This window comes from Falco rusticolus, chromosome 2, assembly GCF_015220075.1.
Source record: "Falco rusticolus isolate bFalRus1 chromosome 2, bFalRus1.pri, whole genome shotgun sequence".
NCBI lineage: Eukaryota > Metazoa > Chordata > Aves > Falconiformes > Falconidae > Falco > Falco rusticolus.
In genome coordinates, this window is record NC_051188.1 from 88,791,830 (window position 1) to 88,804,998 (window position 13,169).

The window sequence follows — 13,169 nt, forward strand, 5'->3', positions numbered from 1 at the left end:
AGCCCTGCCACAAACCTGAGGATTTTGTGAGCTCAACATACCAGGCCACAGGACAGTCCTGCCAAAGGCAAGCTCATCCAAAGCTGAAGCATACCACCAAATCAAAGACTAATCCATCAAGCAGAACTGGAAATTCATGGAAAACGTGAAAGCAGCCTTGATTTTTCTGTCACCATTATCTGGCCCATTGAAACCAAGCAGTTTAATTCAAAACAAGGCTCCTAGCTAGAGCCTCAACTTGTCTTTACAGACATTTATCTGATTCTTTTCTAGACACCAGTTTCTTTTTTTTTTCCCCAACTTCTGCAGTACAAGTAAGATAAAAACCACAATTCTGGAAAAGGTTCAAAACCAAGATCATTCTCCTATTAAATGAAAAAGTACATGGCTTAAATTCACCCTTTCTACATGTGTGTACAACCTGTTGAATGACTTACCTCTCTCCCTTTATGCGTCACCAAAGCAGCCAAAGGCTTGGCATAGAATCTGCTGAAGGAAAATCCCAGGCAGCCATACATACTGTTAGCAGTGAGTTTCAAAGCTTTCTGTCTGATATCATACTGAAAAGAAACATAACCAGCAAAAATGATACAACCATAGCCAGAGAACAGAACTTAACGTTCACAATTACATTCACAGCTTTTTATATCGTCTGCAGCAATAGTGGGCTACAAGTAAAGGACATGACAATCGCTCCCACTACTAATCATCCCTATTCTGCAAGGCTGATCAGGACACTTAAGGGGACTGGAAGGAAAATCAAAGGAGTTCCATAAAACACACCTGTAAATAAAGGTCAGGATTCAAATCTGGTTGTTTCATTAACTGCTTAACTTGGCGCCTTCTCTCCACCAGTTTTCTGATTTCTTTAGGCAAAACTCCCATTTCCAGAGATGGGTCCGGAAGCTCTGGAATTACCTCCTCTTCTTCAACCTGTCAAATGATCACCACTGCTTATCATTCTTTTGCTTGAAATTAGATTTTGATGTGTTAAATGAAAAGCTTGAGGGGGAAAAAAAACCCAAACCACACAGCTGGTATCACACAGTTTAGAACAAGCTTGAGAAATTTTTTGTAGTACTTAACTATATTACTTATTCATTTCTGGGGGACAGGCATTAATCCTAATTCTGGGAGAAATCCAAGAGAGACACAGACCAGTAGCAGGAATTTTTTTTTTTTTTAATGTGTTTTTTTTTTTTTTAAAGAGATATATATATATGTATGTATATATGTATGTACATTTGTGCATATATATATATAAATCCAGACACCACACACCCCCCCCCCTCACTTTTAGGGGTGCGTGTATATATATATGTGTGTGTGTATATATATATAAAAATACAGAAAAGCACACACAGAAGCAATTCTTTTCATGTTAAAAAAATCCATCCTATTTCTTAATATTGCATTAAGTATTTTTGGTGTTCAGAACTGTAAAATGGAGCACCTATGGAACTGATACGTTGAATAAGATAACTGACAAAAAAGAGGAATCAATAGTAGCAGCAGAATGAGAACTTCACCCCAGGCAACTCTTGATTATAGCAAAATAACCAAACAAAGCAGACATTCATGTTAGCATAACCAGTGAAATGGCTGCTCTGCAAAAATGGAAAGAAGTTTGAAGCTCAATGAAACAGACAGAAATATACAAAGAAAGGACAATAGAGATTCTATGAGGTTAGCAAGTTCAGTAAAGCACTTTGGGAAGAACCATAATGAGAATGACACCAAAATCTGATTAAGTATCATACCTTGACAGAAGACAAAATTATATGCTTCAGTTTGAAGCACACTTAAGTAAGTGAGGTAAATCCACAGAGATTTTGGAGGAACTTACTGAAAGTCCCACATACTTTTTTCCTCATTTCTGCTATGGTGCTGATATTTCAGTTATGGAACTAACTACGTCCCATAACTACTTTTGCACAACACACTAATTCTGACCTGTGAGCTGATACCAGTTAAAAATAAAAACCTCAGGTTTAACCTTTAGACCTAACCAGCTCACTGCTTCAGTTTACAGCACAGCTTCACCAAAAGCTGTGCCAGCACAGCTGAGGAAATAATAAGCAACCACAAATAAGTCATGGCCAATAGAGCTGTTGAGAAAACAGTATGTGGAACTATACCTTCAGGAAGTTTTTCAGTTGTGTTTAATACAGTTTAATGCTCTATTAAACACCAAGAATTTCCATGAAGCTGATCCTGCAGCTGACATAGTCACAGTATCACACCCCCAAGACACACACATAGTTTTCCTGATGTCTAATAAGGGTTGAGCTCGTATTGCATCCTTTCCCACAAGCAGAAGCACAAGGCTTTTGTCTCCCTCATTCAGGTATGTTTGCATGAATTCTGTGTCAACTTCACTTTAGGAAGCTTCTACCAAGTTAGGACAAAATTGGTCAAAGGGCTCAGAAATTGCTAGGAGGACCTGGGACTGAAAAGAGACAACAGAGCCTCACTGAAACTCTTGTTTCATGAAGAAACCAATTTTATTTAGATGGGAGAGAACTTACCAAGATTCTGTAAAAGTATTACTGAAAGGAAAATGACAAGACATACAATATTCAAAAAGTCTCAACTCAAAACTTACTATGATGCACCTTTAAACAAGAATCAATTTTTTTACATGTGAGAGGGGAGAAAAAACCCCAAAACAATAAATAGTGGAAAAGAACAGATTTTTACAAAGCCTATTCACAGAAAACACACTGAAGTTAAGACAGTGAAACCTAAGTCACAAGTTAAAGCACACAAACCTCTGCCTTTTTCTGTGCTTCTGATGACAGCCGCTGCACTGTGGTAAAGCAGATGTTGAACTCCTGGATAATTGAAGGGTACAAGCTGTTGAAGTCGAGAAGCAAAATAAACTTGTCATAAAAACCTAAAACAGAGTTTAAAACAAAAGTCATAATTACTCGGTCTCCCTAAGGACTTCATCCAACTCCACAATTAACGTTTAAGTTAACAGTAAGAAATTGTACCACATTTCCAGCATCTAAATCCCTTTAAAGTAGTTATTGAGATGCACCACTGCCTATCATAGAAAGCTGTCAGAAGTGGAACGATCCAACCCCATTAACTCACCAGAGTTGAACAGATAGCTTCTGTGTTACTATAGGACACTTGTACAGTTTTCCCCACATAGAGGAGAAACTGAAAGAAAACGTACGTGTCCATTAGAAAATTATACACAGATAAACAGTCCTAATTCTTTGCAAGACCATAATCTTCTCACAAAAAAGCTAAGAGAAAAATGGTCCAAGAATGAATAATTCTACAACAAATGTTGGGAATTTTCTTGTACACAACAATCCCCTTCCCCCTCCAAACTACCACACCAAACTCCCCCAAAATACAGATTACCATTTCTCTGTATTAATATAACCTACCTGTCTCCAACTTCACAGAAGGAAGGAAATTGCCACATCTTACCGACTTTGGGATCCAAGACTAAGCCTCCAGCATATGCTGCTTTCTTTTTCCCTATCTTTGATTTATTCTGATCTTCAAAATCTTCATCTTCATCCACCTACATTTGGCATTTAAAAAAGTCATTATATAGCCTCCAAGATTTCTGTACTGTTGGAGGAGTTATTTTTGGCAAATTAAACGTGAAATTAGGAGCCAGTGCAGAGTTCCTTTTAAAATACATGCAAAACATGGTGTTTTCATCATGATACTTATTAAAGCTCTCTACATGTCAAACCAGCATTCAAGTCAAATCCTATAGGAACAAACTGCTAACAAGAGATTGCAAAGACCTTAAAGAATTGTCATCATTCAACATAGTACGAGTATGCATGTTCTGGCTGGCTGTAAATGTCAACACTAGGGAAAAAAAAAAAAAAAAAAATCAACTCATGACCCAGAAGTAGTATTATTGCCCAAATAAAATGCAGGTTTTGGAAATACAATAGCTGGGCTTTAATAAAACAAATAAAAATATTATTACTGATCTAAAGAGAATTCTGCTATTTGTTTTGTTGTTATAAGAATTTTTCTTCTAGTTGTTCAATGCTATTCTGAATTCTTTAAAATTCCAACACTGCTTTGATGCAACAATACAATCAACAGAATTTATTGCTTTGGAATTTGCTGTGGAACTTTTTTGAAAGAAAAACTAAAAAGTAAAATAGAGCAAAATACAAATACATTCTTGAATTTTAATTTGTATGCTAACATACATATAGATGTTTCTAGAAATATTATTTACACAGATACTATCCAAAGGCTTTTTTTTTTTTAAATACCCCTAGATATTTTATCCACATTCCCATATCACCCATCTTACAAATTATACTTGAAATACTGTTCATCAGCAAAATAACTGTAGGGCAGACATGCATCTATTGTGCAACGCTATCTCCTTCTTTAATGTTCCCCTACACAGACAAGTACTTTGCTTATTTCAGTTTTCAACTAAAAGAACAACTGAGTTTCTGTACATCTGTGATATAATGGAAAAGGTGTTACACTGTCCCTTTAAGCCATACCTATCTCCGTTATCAACTCAACAAAAAAAGATATTAAGTGTAAGCTATAACATTAAGTTATATGTTACATCTAACATTTTTGGGTTTTCCATGCTCTTACAGAAACATAGTATGCAAAAAAATGGAAATTTTTTTTTTCCTTTTTGATAAAAACTTTTGGAAAGAGAAAAAACTGGACCCACCAGCTTCTGCAGAGGCTTTTTTAAAACTTGTTTGTCTGGCACTATGTAGTCTTTTTCATGAAAAGCATGAAGCAGCAAGAACTCATTACGTTCAGATCGTCCACCCATCATTGTCCTTGACTATAGAAAGGAGTGGAAAAAAAAGCATTAAAAGCAAAGCATAGAAAACACTGACACGCAGAAATAGACTACGCAACATCCTTCAACTAATTATAAGTTCACCTAACATAACTATTATTCTGTATCATCACCATGCACAAAACTCAAATGTGGTATTTTTAAGGAAGTTTTACATTACCTGACTAGATCACTGAACTCCCACACTCATTATAGCAAAAAGATTTATACATCATACATTCTCAATTACTGTTTACAAATTAGAACTAGCAAATCAAACACAGACCTGTTTTTGTGAGACAAGGGGGGTGGGGAAGCAAAAAGTAATAAAAACATACCATGACATTCCCAGAGATGTTTGTTATTTGAAGAGCCAGTGGCAGAACATTCAGCTCACACATGATCTGGAGAATGAACCTGGCATCTGTCCAGGTGTTTTCCAGCATGAACATTAAGTGAGAAGAATCACTGGGAAAAGAAGAGGGATGGCCCAGTAAAGTAAAATCAGCCTCCTTTGCACTCTAGTAGTTTAGACCTATATGCTGTATAGAAAACATGGTATCTGTAGCACACCAGTGTCAAATTATATAGCAAGCCCTTTTAACTGACCCCTCCCCAAAACTCAAGCTTGCATATCCTATTAGTGTATTTAAACCAATGCTCTCAAAAATCAATTTGCTTCACACATAATAAGCTACCACCCATGAGTAACCTGAAACATTATAAAATGCTATTAAAATAATACTTCATTTTCCAAATACCAGTATGCAAAGTCACCATCTCCATGAGAAATCAAATAAGCAAGCATGAGATTGTATAGTGGGAAACGAACCCCTCTACTTTCCAGTGAAAGATTAAAAACATGATTCAGGAACATACCTGTACATATTTCTAATTTCCTCTGGTAGAATTGTTATCCTCTCAGTTTTCAATATCTGATGGACCAGTTCAGACAAGTGGTAACTTTTGCAACGAATTAATTCTTTAGCAGAAAGTTCTACATCACAGATCATTCGACCGCAGGCAGCATTCCTCTCAGCAAACCCTCCTCGACCCTTAACGATATCACACAAGGAGAGAAAAACCCAAACAAAATGAAACATACAAACATGAGAACAAATTACTTGAGTCCTACAAGCATGTATTTTGTTAAGTCAGTTGGTCGCTACATACTCTAATACTCTAAATACTCAATACCATTAATACGGGGTTTTTTGGCTTTAATAATTAGAATAGTCCCAACAAGAACATGGGTGTGGATTTTGGGTTTCCTCCAAAGACATTTTTTGGAGGACAGAAAGGTCACAGAACAAACCACACACAAACACTCATCTTGGCCTCTACGAAGGACAGGAACAGGCAAGAATATGACCACGTTCAGCACTTCAGTACTCCAAGTCTCACACTTTGTCCTCTGAACAAATATGTACTAAGAACTACAGAATTATTAACTCAGCAGCTCTCTATGAGATGATTCACCAATCAATCCAAAGTACATTTTCTCATTTTACAGTTACAGCAGACAAAGACTGTTACAGTAAAGACTATTGCAATTAATCTGTCATTACCATCATCTAGTTGAGATATGTAAACTAAATTAGCCTAACTTGAAAATTAGTTTAGCTTATTACTGTAATAAAAGTCATATAAACACCCATCATTTCTGATCTGGGACACATGAAATTCCACATGACCAACAGTCAAAATACATCAGTGCCACATTTACGAATTCTCAGCAAAATTAATTCATTTTTAATCACATGCAACATAAAGGGGCTTAAAAGACTTGAGCAATTTTATTACCCCAAGCTTTGGCATATTGGACCTCCTCAGTCGACCTATCTTGGACCAGTGAGGGACTTTGCTCACATTAATTCTTTGAAGCAGCACTTCCAGATCAAACCCATAAATATTATGACCCTTGCAGAAGAAAAAATAAAAAAAAAGGTTACACCAAATGCAAATTGAAAGACTTACTTTCACACACTCTGTATTCCTTTGCCCTTTGTGTTCTTTTCCAACTAATTGAGGCATTATCTCTCTTACAGAAAGCACTTTCTAAGAGAACATTCATCAACAGTACTCATTAGTCTTAACACTAACAATGCTGTTCAGCAGAATACCAAAATCAGCTCTATAACTGTCTCATAGCACACACAATTCAGCTCTATGCTTTGATACCAGAGATTAGGATTTAAAGCTTTCCAGAAAAAAACCCCACCAACATTCTTTATACAGCATATAAACTTAGCTACGAATATTTCCTTTTCTCACCATCCATGAAAGCCTCAATACTGACAAAACAATGTTATGGGTTTTTTTTTTTTTCCTTTGATACTACAACAGGCATAGCTGTTAAATCTGGACTGGCACACCTTGCAACCAATATTTACAAATCAAAAGTACTTCAGTAATATTTGCAAAGTTTAAATAATACTAAGGACATTGATGACATTGGTCTGTAACCTCAGCTGAAAGCAAAATGCTACCCTGAACATGAGCCTGTGTGGACCAGTCAGCCACCAGGATCTGCAGGTTCACCATTTCAGATACATCTGTGTAGTGCAATACTGTGATATAGAAGCTCCTTAAAATCAGCAGCAGCATTACAGCCATAGTCCTACCTATATTGATACAGCTTGGTTTTCAACAGCACTTAATTAAACCAGGTGCAAATTAACTCCACTAACACAGCTCTCTTCTTTTTAGGATCAGAGCTCTCACACCCCTACTACTGGCATCTTCAATTCAAAACCACCGGCTGCTGTGTTTCCTGTGATTCCTCCCCGTAACAACCAGGAAGGCTCATCAGCTGGTAGGGCAAACACCAGCCACAGTGAGCTGAAAACATCAGGAATCTGACAGCTCACTATTTGTATTTACATACAGAAAAATAACAAGTTGTATGTGACCAACCTCAAATCTATAATCAACTTCAAATTGTCTTCACAATTTCATTAAATGAAAATCAGGACTCTACATTAATTAAACATAACAAAAAAGGAGTAATTATACTAAATCCTCAGCTGCCAATATAGTACAAAACATATGAAAGCTTATTAAAGAACTTTGCTAAGATCCCATTGATTTGTATAGTTTGTCATTTTGATTTACAGCGTAAGCACAATCTAAATGGTGACACAAATATACGAGCATCTGAACTAAAAGAGACTCCTAAGTATACCAAGAACTCCCGTTCTTCCAGAAAATCACAAGGGGTTTTTTGTTGCTGTGTTTTGTCTTTGCGAGTAAAGATTTAAAAAAAAAAAATAAATACTTGTTTCAGGTACTACGGAAATACTGCCTATTTCAGGTTTTATGGGAAATTATAGGATGTATAAAATGTTGTCAGGGAAAATTCTGTATCATTTTTGTATCAAAGTACACCTGCTGTCTTATAAGCAAATTCAATTCACATGGCAGCCTAAGATAAACATTAATAAACCTATAAGGGGACAAAAGTAGAAGAACAAAGCTGAAGAACTGACAATATGCTTTCATTTAACTCTAAAGTCTCAGACCTACTCACCACAACAACATCTGGGTCAATTTTGTGAATCTTCGCAAGGAAAAATCCCAGCAGTGTTCTCTCTGTTGCAGCAATTTCTATTTTAGCATTCTAAAAGGAGGAAGAGAGCACTGATTTCAATGACCCAATAAGTTTAAAATGATAACATCTCCTCTCCCCTCCTAGTTACAAGACAATAATAAAGCACCGCAGAGTTCTCCCTTTCCTTCTATAATTCAAGGCTTTTTGTTCTCACTCCCATAGACATAGAAAGCTTTTCTCAGAGGCCTTTTTCCATTTTGCTTTTGTATGCAGGTGTCTGGAGATATTTTAAGAGCCTCCTAAGAATCAAGCACACCAGGAAAATGCTCCATGTGCATTCTTCACTCACAGGCTTAAGATCACACAGAAACAGAGGAAAAACAAAACCAGGTTTAAATACTTTATTATTCTGTCAGCTCTCCCACTGCCCTTTAGAAAAGGTGTCTTCTAAATTCTGACAGACTTTACTCTCCAATAAAAGAAACAAATTCTCCCTGTTTAGTACGAGTACATGGTCAAGTACAATGAAAACAAATCACAATTTTAGCCTCTTTGCAAAACCTTTCCAACTCTCTTGTCCGACACTCCATCTATTTTATGAGCACAACTAGCAGCAGTACTGAACCACACAGAGCACACACCTCTGTTTTTACAAGCAAGAGAGAAAAATACCTGGATTTAGGTTTGCAGAGTGGAAAACTAATGAAATAATAATGCCATTCATTGAATATTTCTCTTGCATAACTTACCCACAGAAACATGAAGTTCCTATGTTAAAGGATACTGCAATCAGAAGGCTAACAAAATGAAATTACCTTCTTTTTAGTAGCTTCTTTGAAATCATAAGGAAAAATGCAATCACTCGGTTTGGAAACAACTGCAAAAGAAGTTATATTTGTTCTTACAGTCAAGGTTTTAATTGTACTCTCCTCATAAGCATCCATCCACAACAAAGGGAACTAAGCAAAACTAACTTTTAATTCTAAAAAGCTAGCCTTGTGTGAATACTTGTCTTTAATACTTTGCTCATTACCCAGTTATCTTAAGCAATTTTAATCAGCCATATCTGAGGTTATTGTTGGAGATTACAGCTATGGTCTGAGCTTCCAAAAAACTTCCTCTTACAAGCATTCAATAGTCTTCCTCATTTCTGATTAGGGTCTGAATCAGAAGGTTTAGCTGATCTTACTATAATGACACTGCTGCAAGAGACCTTCCTTTCCCAAGAAAAGGTGTTTATAAATAAATGAAACGTTTATTTTTTATTTCCGTTCAGAAGAACTGAAAAGTAATTAAGTGACAATAAATAAACGGTCTAAAATAATGGGTGAAGAAAGTAATCAAGAGAACACATGATAAAGAAAAACTAATAAAAATGATAGGAAACTCCACAAAGCAGGGTTACTTTGCATCATCTCAAACTAAGATTTATTTTTTTTTTTTTCAATAGTCTTCAATATAAAGTCAGTAATCAGTGAAGTTAAAAACAGGGAGAAAAACCTGTCTGGGAGTTGAAACTTTGTCACTTACCTATTCTAAGCTGTTATTGCTGGAGTGACAAAATTAAGTAAAAAAGCCTAACAAAAAACCCAACCAACCAACCAAAACCACAAACCCACTACCGAAAATCCACAATAACAAAAGAAAAACTCTAAAGGAATTTTTTTTCTACTCATGAACTGTTTCAAGTACATACCACAGAAGTGTGTCTGAAAAGGAGGCTGCGGTGGAGCCTTATCCAAAGGAAATTTCTGATGAATCAGAGCTGCAACAGCCACAATCTATACCAAGAAGATACAGAACACACAACTTCATAAGCATGACTACTATAAGTATCCATTTCTTCCCTCCTTTTTTCTTTTTTTAAAGTTTCCTCATCTTTTTCTCTTGTTTCTACAAAAGATCATTTTAAAATTAATTCCAACTATTCCAACCAGAAATAGCTAAATAAAGAAAAGTTATCAATTGATCTCAAGCGAAATAAAGCAGAACTTACTCCTAAGCAATTATCTTAGAAACCTGAAAGGAAAGATAAATCATTTTGGAAAACTCTGCTTTTATGAAATTTTTTCTGGACCTGAACAGACCCCACAATTAAAAGGATTCCCTATGAAGTGCAGGGGACATATGAGCAGGACAGAACATGCAGAGAAGCCTCGTCTCCAGAAGGGCTGCCCTTGGGCAAGCAGTCAAGACTGCCAAGAAGCCAAGAGGTTTCAGTGTTTAGAAGCTCTTAGCGTTATTGGTGCTTCTGTGCTTGCTTTGCTGGCAGGAAGGATGTACTGGTTTCTCATGCACTGGTCAGGAAAATCCAACAGAAGACAAAGTAGGCAGGCCTTCGAAACATCTTGTCAAGCAGAGTCCTGTTGGTACTTTGCATATGTCTCAATACATTGGTTAGAAACCAGGAATTTTCCATACTGCCCCCAAAATAATTTTAACTTCAACAACAGGACTAGTTCTGCTTCAAAAATTTGCCAGCCTAATTTTTCTTCCATTCAATTACCCAGAAAATAGTATCCTATCCTATTAGTAAGCACTAAATCTCTTCCTAAGCTAGGGAGACACATGCTGAAAAACAGATAAATGTGCCTAACTACACACTGTGAACTGCAGTCCACAACTGAGAGTGGCCACCTACATCTCTCCTCCTTTCTGAAGAAAGGAAAGATCTCACAGAAGAATAGCAGGTACTGTAAGATTTAGACAAAATTCTCATTCTATTTCAAAATTAGTTTTATCAGCAGAAAAACCCAGTCGTTTTACCTAGAACCTATGATTATCTCTACCAAACAAATAATAATAATCTATTAACAGCTGATCTGGGACAGTCTCATTTATAACTATTACACACAACAGAAAAAACAGAATGCTTCAAAAAAATACGTAGGATCCACTGTCACAGTAAATATTGTCACCAAACAGGCCCCCTGAACACACAGTTATCATGCTGGTGAGACTCCAGTAAAAATTTCTTTGAAAAACCTACAGCACAGAAATTTTATACAACAGTAAATATATTTAAACATGTTTTAGCAGGTGAAGTTCTTCCAAGCCTTAAAAAAATTTTAGTATATGCCAAAGAACAAAATGAAACCAGAATGAGAGAAGACGACTTACCTCATTCTGGTGAGTCTTTGGGTTCTGAGTGGTCTTCATGCTGAGAGACATGACCACAAGAGGAGGAGGAGGAGAAAGACCTTTAACCACATTCACCAAGCCAGGCTTCATGGCCACAGCCTCCACCTTACACCAGGTGACCGACTGATTTGAAGGCTCTGAAGAAACAACACAAGCCACCGTCATTCTTCTGGAAACAACAGGTAAGGCTTCTCTAATGGCACTGTTGCACACAGTAGGTCTTTTTAATGTTTTGCCCTAGCGGGACAGTCCAAGACTAATTCCACCCAATTTTTGGTAACTCCCTGGGCCCACATTCCCAAGCAGAAACAGAGTCACATCAGGGGCTCTTCAACACCAAAGAGGAGGGAGAAGATTTGTATCAAGGTCAGGAAGATGTGTAATGCAAAAAAATACTTCAGGCAGCTTTATAGAGTCATAGTGAGAAAGGTATAAGCCAAGTGAACATAACTCCACCTAAATTAATATACTACCTCTTAGCATCTAATCTTGTAGCCAGTCCAAAGGGAGGCAGCTTCATAAAAATTAAACTAATACAAGTGAAAGAATACTCAGAAATTTCTCAAATGCTACAGAAAAGGCAGCCAGAGTGCTAATCAAAAGAATTTTGATCAAAAGAGAACAAAAACATATGACTGACTGAAATGCACCAGATAATTAATTCATTTAGATATAGTCCTTCAGAAACACCATTATGGAAATAAAAGAGATGGGGAATATCATAAGAGTTCATCCTACCCTGGTAATATAAGCTATCCTAAAATATAAGAGAGGCCACAGAAAGCTATTTAGACATAAAATGTACAAGAGCTAAAAAATTATACAGCTAGATGGAGAAAAAAGACACGTTAAGCACCCATTATAATTTGAGAATTTTTTTGGTCTGTAATTCTTCACTTGCTTTAAAAAAAAAAAAAAGGTGATCACTCACAAAAGATGCTGATGAGGTAACATTACATGCAGTAAGAAGTGGAGGTTACACTTCTGATGGATTAACCTTTTGAAGACAGCTGTGGTAGACCTAGTTATCTTACTCCCTGCAAAATTGACTCCTCTCTGGAAACCCATATATTTTACCTTCTCTCATTAACACTGCTCTAAATGCAAAAAGGTAACTGACTAAAATATATTCATTTATAAAACAGTGATGATCTCTCCAAAGGAAGACAGGCAATCAATTGCTTAACAGTTCTTTTCTTTCATCTCCAGTATCCTAACACCCAGAGCTTCAGCTGGCACTGTACAGAGCAGTGGTCTCCAAAATGGGGCACATAAGACAATCCATTGGGATGTGAAGAAAATATTTTTTGTACCATTAATAAATCCTTTTAAAAGTATTTATTTCAAATACCTCGTCCTTTTTTCAATTCTATTTTTGTGTTTATTTTACAACATACATAATATTTAGCACAATGGTACATGTATATAGTTTATAAATAAATAAATATGTATTAGGAGTACATGCTCAATTTTTTACTGACAGGGGTGTGCTATCTAACAGGTCTGGAGACCACTGCTCTATAAAAGCTCTCTTGCTATCTAGCTCTGACACTCAAATTGCAAAGGCAGGTTCATTATGAATAGCAATGGCAGTTTTTGAGGAAGTTGTAGAAGTCTGATCAAATGTTTTGAGACTTGCTTATTTCCAAGACCCTCTATGGGAAGTGTGGA

General features: G+C 36.4%; 1 protein-coding gene and 1 non-coding gene across 3 annotated transcripts in view; both read right to left on the bottom strand.

Annotated features, from left to right (window-relative positions):
• Positions 1-13,169, bottom strand: part of POLA1 (DNA polymerase alpha 1, catalytic subunit) — a 204,035-nt gene that overhangs the window by 166,960 nt on the left and 23,906 nt on the right. For both annotated transcript variants that reach the window (XM_037377112.1, XM_037377111.1), the window contains exons 15-26: positions 11,478-11,635; positions 10,054-10,138; positions 9,173-9,234; positions 8,337-8,426; positions 6,611-6,727; positions 5,687-5,862; positions 5,146-5,275; positions 4,691-4,810; positions 3,448-3,544; positions 2,772-2,896; positions 784-933; positions 438-560 (exon numbers count right to left, since the gene is read on the bottom strand). In XM_037377112.1, the coding sequence (XP_037233009.1) occupies positions 438-560; positions 784-933; positions 2,772-2,896; positions 3,448-3,544; positions 4,691-4,810; positions 5,146-5,275; positions 5,687-5,862; positions 6,611-6,727; positions 8,337-8,426; positions 9,173-9,234; positions 10,054-10,138; positions 11,478-11,635 (1,433 nt within the window). The remainder of the gene's footprint in view (positions 1-437; positions 561-783; positions 934-2,771; positions 2,897-3,447; positions 3,545-4,690; positions 4,811-5,145; positions 5,276-5,686; positions 5,863-6,610; positions 6,728-8,336; positions 8,427-9,172; positions 9,235-10,053; positions 10,139-11,477; positions 11,636-13,169) is intronic.
• On the bottom strand, positions 3,061-3,191 carry LOC119143917. The gene has a single exon (XR_005102885.1).